Source organism: Sinocyclocheilus grahami, unplaced genomic scaffold (genome assembly GCF_001515645.1).
Source record: "Sinocyclocheilus grahami isolate Dianchi unplaced genomic scaffold, SAMN03320097.WGS_v1.1 scaffold222.1, whole genome shotgun sequence".
In the NCBI taxonomy this organism is placed as follows: Eukaryota; Metazoa; Chordata; class Actinopteri; order Cypriniformes; family Cyprinidae; genus Sinocyclocheilus; species Sinocyclocheilus grahami.
In genome coordinates this window covers 1,652,221-1,661,403 of record NW_015505401.1, presented here as the reverse complement: position 1 = coordinate 1,661,403, position 9,183 = coordinate 1,652,221, and the positions used below count along the sequence as shown (strand labels likewise).

General features: G+C 37.6%; 1 protein-coding gene across 1 annotated transcript in view; it reads left to right on the top strand.

Moving 5' to 3' along the window:
• The window catches only part of LOC107596722 (histone deacetylase 9-B-like), a 28,486-nt gene that overhangs the window by 16,154 nt on the left and 3,149 nt on the right, over nt 1–9,183 (top strand). Inside the window, exons 4-6 of the mRNA XM_016287520.1 lie at nt 691–802; nt 1,648–1,769; nt 8,353–8,528. Coding sequence (XP_016143006.1) covers nt 691–802; nt 1,648–1,769; nt 8,353–8,528 — 410 coding nt within the window. The remainder of the gene's footprint in view (nt 1–690; nt 803–1,647; nt 1,770–8,352; nt 8,529–9,183) is intronic.

Sequence of the window (9,183 nt, the reverse complement as noted above, 5' to 3'; positions counted from 1 at the left end):
TATATAAATAAATAAAAGGAATAAGTAAATATATGATTACAGATTTAAAAAAACATTTAGAGGAAAATGTGCTTAATTATCATTAATAATTAAGATAATTAAAATATTCTCATAATTAAAAAAAATAATGCACAATTAGAATAGATTTAGTTTTCTATAGTTCCCTTTTCAGTAAGCAGACAAAATTTCTTATTTTTGTCTTTTGATTTTTAATAAGAAATGTGACTTAATATTAACACCCTTGACAGGTTTCATACAGATTACTCATAAATAGATAAATTAGAACGTCAGTTTTGCACAAAGTTTGATTTAACAGCCTTCAAGAGTGCTTCACTGCTGCTGTCCAGAAGAGGGGGGTAATTCCTTCATTTGTTTAAAGGTGCAAAAATGTTTAGCCAGTGATGTTACAGAGGCATCTGAACTGGAGAGTGTGGGTGAATGTGTAGGAGAGATGCTATTGTTTGAGGCCGATCCTGCTGTGTCTGGGAGTGGCAGTAATACAGTCATTTCTCTGACCTTGAATTGAAGCCAAACTCTGGAAACATTCTTTCTGTTTACAGTGACTGTATCACGCTAACCACAGAATGTTAGTCGAGCTCTGTCAGGAATGTCTCAGTTTTATTGTATCTATAATTTGAATCAACCCCAAGATGCTCATCATTTCTGTTTGTGCGTCTCCTGGTCTGACAGGTGCAGTGGCCAGCAATGAGGTCAAGCAGAAACTCCAAGAGTTTCTGTTGAGTAAATCCACCAAAGACGGCACAACCAATGGGGTCCCCCAGAGCTCCAAACTGTGGTACACGTAAGTAACCTTCACATACCTTAAATACCTTAAAACATTTGCTGTTTTAAAAGAGCTGGATTTTTTTTTCAGACTGTTCCTTTTAAATTAATTTAAATTTAAATACTATTTAAAAATGTAACTTCTTAATAGATAAATCAAAATATTATTCACTATGATTGTAAAGTTTGTGGTCGGATTGGGATTGTAAAGTCTCTTATGCTCGCTAAGGCTGCATTTATTTGATCAACAATACAGTAAAAACAGTAATATTTTGAAATAGTATTGCTATTTAAAATACCTGTTTTCTATTTGCATATGTTTTAAAATATAATTTATTCATGTGACGGCAAAGCTGAAATTTCAGCATCATTACTTCAGTCTTTAGTGTCACATGATCCTTCAGAAATCATTCTAAAATGCTGATTTGATGCTCAAGAAACATTTTTTATTATCATCATTGCTGAAAACAGTTGTGTTGCTTAATATACATTATTTTTTAGGATTATTTAATGAATATTATGTTTAAAAGAACAGCATTTATTTAACATATCTTTGTAACATTATAAATATCTTTACTGCTTAATAAATTGTATTTATTTCTTCTTCTTTAAAAAAAAAAAAAATCGTATTTACTCCAAACTTTTGAATGATTGTGTATTTAAATGCTGTAAAATATAAAATAAATAAATAAAGCAAGACTGGAGGAACATTTCAGACTTTCCTAGTAAAATGTAGGTGATTTTAACTAATAATCAGTAATGTGATACTAAGGTGGATAGTACTAGAGCACAAAAGAGCTGTCAGATGTATTTATGACTGTGAGGTAAGTTCAGGAGTTCAGTTTGCATCTCCTTTCTGTTCAGAGCCTCCCATCACACCTCTCTGGAGCAAAGTTCACCTCCTTTGGGAGGAGCGTCCTCCTCCTGCAAGATCTCCCTGCTCTCCCCACTAGACTCCCGGGATGACTTTCCTCTGAGGAAGACAGGTAGGTTCCTAAAAGTTGGCCTTTCAAAACTGTCACAAAAAGACGTTATTCACACTATCGTTTCGTAATACCATCATAATGTGCGTTGCATTCATGAGACATACTACAAATTATATTAAATTTTTATTGCTTTATGAAACATGGGAGGTGGGGTTACAGTATGACTCAAAAGTCTTTTTCCCAGAATTACAAGATCCCTTGAGAGACGACGCATAGGCTCAGATTTGCATTATTTCAGGGATAGTTTAAAGAGTGGATTTCCACAGTAAGATTTATTTTCCTCTGAGCATGCTATAGAACCACAAATTTCCTAAAATGCTAAAGGTATATAATTTTCAGCTATATAAGAGGCTTTAATTATTTCGAAAATCCTTGACTTTTTGCAGAAAACACCACAGGTTTGTTGACTCAGTGCTGGAAGGAGTCTCGTAGGAAGTCAGTATTAATGCGAGTTATGACTCCCACTTGGCTGGCCAGTCATGAGTTCTTGCAAAGGCCGAACTGTTCATAACTGTGCTGTTAAATCAAGGAAATTACATTACATTCCTTCCCCTTTGTGTCCTTTTGAATTATGACGGTAAACAATTATATCTGCTTAAATGCTTTACCATATGGGTTGGCATGTTGTGTATTTACATTATTTAGGGATCAGGCAAGTGAGTTTTAATCCTAAATTATGCGGACTGTGTCTGCCAAATGTAAACTAATCTAAGGTAATTATGTAGGTTGTTCTGTTCAAATAAGCACTTTATAGACACATGAAAGAGACGTGTTTATTGTCTTAGCTTTTGAACAGTAACCTCCCAGTTTCAGCATCAATTTCTGCTTCGCTCCACTGAAACCAGCCAATATCCTGAGAACTAAAAGGAGCGTAAGGTTCTGGAATCCAAACAGCCTGCTGAGAAAGCAATGGCTGTCCCAAGCAAAAAAAAAAAAAAAGAGAGAGATAGAGCTGTTGCTGTTAGGAAAACTTACAAATATGAACTGCTTTGGTCCCTATCCCACAGTATTAAGATCAATGACAAATGGCGTGACCATAATAAAGAAAACAAAAAATCTTGTTGAAAACAATATGCACCAGATAACCAAATAAGTGTCTTTACGTGTGTTAATCTTATCCATTGCCTAAACCTTTTAAAACCTATTTCCTTCTAGTTGGATCAAACTCTATATGTGGTCACATCCATGCAAGGTCCCTTCCCCCTCTTCCTGTCTGTCTCAATTAGAGTCCCCTCAAATTAGGCACGCAACAGGAGCCACACAAAGATGCTGGTTGTTCCACGTCCTGGATTTCATCTGAGATGCTTGACTGGCATATGTCAAGAGGTTAGGTTAGCGCTGTGGAGAGAACTAACCAAAACAAGGCAAATTTAGTGAGTGCTACAGGAACTGACACTTTTTTAAAGAGGTAATCCTTCATTTCCTTTGAGTCCTTAGTGCTGTATCATCTGCAGAACTCAATGTGGCTTTGGTTTGATCACACTGTTCTCGACTGAAGTTGTCAAAGACAAACAAGCCATTTATCTCCAAAGCATCACATATTTGTTTAATTGCCATGTATCTTCTGTGTGGCGAGTTCTGGACCAGAAAACATTCATGTGGCGGCACATGACACTGCTGCGGCGAGGAATAGTCCAGCTTATTGAAGAGAAGGAAAAACCTTCTTAGTCTTGACCCACATACCAAACATGTGGAGCAGGTGCAGCTGAGATGAGAGGGATTTGAGTTTGTGTGTTTTAAATGGTGGATATTTTGGGTCGCCAGACCAGGCTTGCATTATTATGTCACACCATTTTTCCCCACTGGATATGGAGGGATGGAGGAAGGGAAAAAAAGAAAAATGAACCGAGGTGCAATGATGAAGTAATATGGTTTGCAAGGGCAGTGTTGTTGCATCACATAGTCCTCGTCTCCTGGGTAAACAGGTGTTTGTATTTTTACTAATGAGAGAAAAAGTATCAGAGAGGAGGCAGGCAGGATCAGGTGTGTGCAAACACACATTGCCTTTAGAAAATTTGACTAAGCTATTCTTCAAAAGAAATGCAAAAGATGCACAAAGTTTAAGGAAGCACCGATATTGAAATGTCTGACTGATTAATGGACAATATTGTAAATATAAACTACTTTGTGTGTGTGTATATATATATATATATATATATATATATATACAGTATGTACATACAGTAAGCATGTTCTTTTTTGCCATAGTCTATTGCTGTGGTTTAAGATCTGAATCTTAAAATAAGGAATATAACATTTAGAATATTTATATATAATAAATAATTTATTTATATTGTATCAGTGTAAATATTTGTCAATATTTATCCTGATAAAAAAAAAATTGCACATAATCTTATTAACAATATAGTACCAATACAGTGGGCCCTATCGTACACCCGGCGCAATGCTATTTTGAGGCAACTGAAATAGATTGCACCATTTACCATCAAAAACCTGGTCTAAAGTCTGGCGCAATATTTTTTATTTATTTTTTGTTATTTAAAGAGTGCGTTAGTAACATGCGAATGTTACAACGCGCGTACATTTTGCTTATTACACACACAGGGATGCGCAGCAGCACACAAACATTTTTAAAAATGAAAAATTAAAGGATTAAAATGTAAAAGATTATTATTGTGTACATAAATATAAAAATGCCTACTTGTCATAATGGAGAGTCTTTGCATGTATCAGAATTACGCACACGAGCAGATACGTTCCCTCACTAGAGAAGCGTTCAGTTTTTCCACTTGCAAATTCCGCCATGTAAATAGCGAATCTGCCATGGCGCGAGCGCTACTGGCTTTTAAAGGGAATGGGAGATGAGACTCTGATTGGTTTATGGCACGTTACGCCCAAAACACACCCATTACTCATTAAGAGAATAGGGACAACCCTTTTAGACCATGACCATTTTCCCCGTTGTTAAACTAGCAAAAGTGGATTCGGACACGCCGTGCGCTTTAGACCATGCACTAAGATCGTTAAAATAGGGCCCATTGTGTATAACAATAAATGATTATTGTCAAGGTCCAAAATTACCTTTCTGTCACACCGTAGTGTGGCATTAGTGTGATAATGTGTGGAATTAGTTGAATTGCTAAAATTGACTAGCCATAAATATTTCTTACACGAAACCACTTACATTAAGTTACCATAACTAACAACAAGCAACTGTGTTTCATTTATTTAGCCATTTTTACTTTATTTGCTAAGTGTTAATTATTGACCATGGTTAGCACATCTTAGAAGATATGATCTTTTTTGGTCACTTTACACATACACTCTTCACACTTGTCAGACACATGCTAAGCCACACAACACTGAAGGGAACCTTGTCTTTGGGTTGAGACAACACAATAAATAGACCTCAGTAGTTTGTGCCCTCCAGTGCTGCTTTCAAATGTAACAATATAATTGATTTATGGGTCTGTTAAGTCGTTGCCTCATACATATTCCTGTTTGACTTGGCCTCTGGTTCCAGGCCGTGTGTCAGCGCGAGGAAAAATCAAGAAGGTGTTAGGCCTGTCGCTCTGCTGTTTTTGTGGAGTAGAGTGATGTGTTCGCCCATGGCATCACGATCACAGCCTCTTACTAAACCCACCAACAATCGCTCTTCCACCTCCACAGCAATAGGGTTGCGTTCCCGTGGTGACAGGCTGTAGCGTCGAATAAAAATAGAAGGCAATCAGGACAGTGTGGGGTGCAAGGCGGATTGAAGAGGGCTCCCTGCAGTTCGCTCTCAGCCCACTCCGCTAGCGGGATTTACATCCCATTAGCGCACTGCTGGATGGGAGCAGACAGTCCTGCCTCTGCTTCTGAAGAGGCCTGGAATAGCAGCCCAGCCCGCGGTCCAGTTCTCTCCCTCTCGTTCTCTCCTCTGAGATTACTGCTTACAGCTGTGTCTTCCCATGACTCCCACTTCTCATACTGACTCATCCTATATGATCATATCCATTTGGTCAGCTGTCTTTTTAGTATGGCAACAATCTCTCTCTCTCCCTCGTTTGACTGCTCCCTTCAGGGGTCTTAGCATGGCAACACTACTATTCGAAAATAAGGAAAATCATAAGTTCTCAACTGCAAACAAAAAAAAATTTAATGCATCTAATCACATACTTTCCAGTATTTAAAAGACAAATAAATTTTTTTATAATTATTTAAAAAATGAATGAAAAATTGTTATACCCACCAACAATCGCTCTTCCACCTCCACAGCAATAGGGTTGCGTTCCCGTGGTGACAGGCTGTAGCGTCGAATAAAAATAGAAGGCAATCAGGACAGTGTGGGGTGCAAGGCGGATTGAAGAGGGCTCCCTGCAGTTCGCTCTCAGCCCACTCCGCTAGCGGGATTTACATCCCATTAGCGCACTGCTGGATGGGAGCAGACAGTCCTGCCTCTGCTTCTGAAGAGGCCTGGAATAGCAGCCCAGCCCGCGGTCCAGTTCTCTCCCTCTCGTTCTCTCCTCTGAGATTACTGCTTACAGCTGTGTCTTCCCATGACTCCCACTTCTCATACTGACTCATCCTATATGATCATATCCATTTGGTCAGCTGTCTTTTTAGTATGGCAACAATCTCTCTCTCCCTCGTTTGACTGCTCCCTTCAGGGGTCTTAGCATGGCAACACTACTATTCGAAAATAAGGAAAATCATAAGTTCTCAACTGCAAACAAAAAAAAATGTAATGCATCTAATCACATACTTTCCAGTATTTAAAAGACAAATAATTTTTTTTATAATTATTTAAAAAATGAATGAAAAATTGTTACTGTCGTTCTATCTATCTGTCTACCTATCATTCTGTCATTCTATCTATCTATCTATCTATCTATCTATCTATCTATCTATCTATCTATCTATCGTTCTGTCATTCTATCTATCTATCTATCTATCTATCTATCTATCTATCTATCGTTCTGTCAGTCTATCTATTGTTCTGTCATTTTATCTATCTATCTATCTATCTATCTATCTATCTATCTATCTATCTATCTATCTATCTATCTATCTATCTATCTATCTATCTATCTATCTATCTATCTATCTATCTATCATTCTATCGTTCTATCGTTCTATCGGTCTATCGTTCTATCGTTCTATCTGTCTATCGTTCTCTATCTGTCTATCTGTCTATCTATCTATCTGTCTATCTATCTATCTATCTATCTGTCTATCTGTCTATCGTTCTATCTATCTATCTATCATTCTATACTATCTATAATCTTCATCTTCTCTTGCTAAACAATTTTTGTACTGTTGTTTGTTTGCCAGTGTATGTCTAGTTCAGCGTGTGAAGCAAAACCAGTAGAGAACCACTGATCTAGATTATAACTTGAACACACTAGATGGTAGTGTTACTATTGCACAATGGGGAACTGAGAGGAAAAAAATAAAACATTGCTCATAATAACGAGACCGAATTTCGGTATTTTTGGCTGCTAGTTGTAATGTGGGTGTTTCCCAAAGGGAGGCACTGGATGTGGGTGGCTGGCTTACTCACTCGCTTCCCATCAGAGAGTTGTTTAGAAACACTTGCCTGTACATCACAGTCATATAAACAGACACGTCTCCATAATTCAAAAATATTTAAATGATGACAAAATACTCCATAGGGTTTATTTGATATAATTATGTACATTTCTTCTTCACTCCACAGTCTTTGTCTTTTTTGCACATTTTGCATGAATATGTTTTTGCATAGACAGGGTGTGGCGTGCTGCATTCACTCACCAAAACATCTGTTACCACCCAATTTTGTCTGGTAATTTATTTACTACCATACAGAGACTAACTATATAAAAAAAACCTCTACAGCTAAACACTGCTAAAGTCTTCTCCGGGTCCCCGTGGACTTTGCTCACAAAGAGGTGTATTCTGGGCAAATGTGACATGTCTCTGTGAAGCCTCAGCTTAGCAGCTGTGTTATTCTTCAACACCACTGTTTACACTCCCATGGACCTCCAAAGCAATAGCCGACAAGGAATGCTTATTGCGCTGCGATCCAGGGTTGAATTGGTGGGTGGTTGAGCTTAATTGATCCACCAGCCGCTGGTAGCCAAAGACACGTTAACAACACAAACACGCCCGATCGCTATTGTATTGACCTAAGCTTGACGTCTCATGGATCGTACCGGTGCTACCCGCAGACACCGCGCCAGTTTCGAAAGCCAGCCGTGTTTGTGATCCGTTACATCGGGTATCTTCTTTCAGATGGAACTGGTCCCCTGGGTCAAATAAGGCCGGATATCCACATACAGGTCAGTGAATAGGCAGGAGGGATTGGAGGGTAAACAGTACAGCCCCTCTGCCACATGCTGATGGGCCACACCACCAGGTGGAGGAAGTACAGTCAAAAACTGATCAGCCTTGAGACTGTTTTTACTCTGATACAATTCAATTTGAGAAATAATGGCAAGTGGGATGCGATTCTGCGTTTGTGGGCTTCTCTGTGGCCTTGGTTTTATGTCCTCCAGTTGAGCTCACACAGCTCCACTGTGGCAGGAACAAAACCGTCATTCGTTTTAGTACATTAAAGTTTATTGTTCTGTTGCTGCTGCTCTTTCCAATGGTCCATAGTGAGATTTCAAAAATATCTCTCTTTCTCTCTCCCTCCCTCCCTCTCTTTTTCCATCACAGCGGTGGCCGTCACAGCCGAGGTTATTAGGGGCTGAAAGCTCAGTGTCTTTATTAAATCTCTATACGTCTCCATCGCTGCCCAATATCTCCCTGGGTCTCTCGGCTGCCTCTCCCATCAGTGTAAGTCAAATAATGACATGCATCGTCTTTCATAACTTCCTCTGTTAAAGCCTATTCACACCAAGTCAGGATTTTTGGCATGAACAACATGACACAATGCTTCCCAATGAACTCTCAAATAGACCGCAATGAGTATAGTGTATGCGGTATAGTGTGTGTGTGTGTGTGTGTGTGTGTGTGTGTGTATATATATATATATATATATATATTCAGGCATTAAGGCTTTTCAAAAGATTGGGTGCAAAACTACATATACAATATTTTCATATTTTAGTAAAAAAAACAAAACAAAACAGAAATAAATATTTTAATATTTTGCTGATTTTTTAATAAAATATAATATATGATTCTATGTCTCTATATCAATTATTATTATATTTATACAGTATAGTGTATATACTGTATATTATATTTACATAACCGTTAGTTCACTGTTAATTAATTCATTAATTAATAATATAGTAGTATTTTATGATATTTCTTCTGCATGTGTGATATTGTTCATTTACCAGTCAAACGTTTGGAATAATGAAGATGTTTTAATGTTTTTGAAGCCTCTTCAGCTAAGAGTATAATTTATGAATATATACATTCATATATACATATATATATATATATATATATATATATATATATATATATATATATATATATA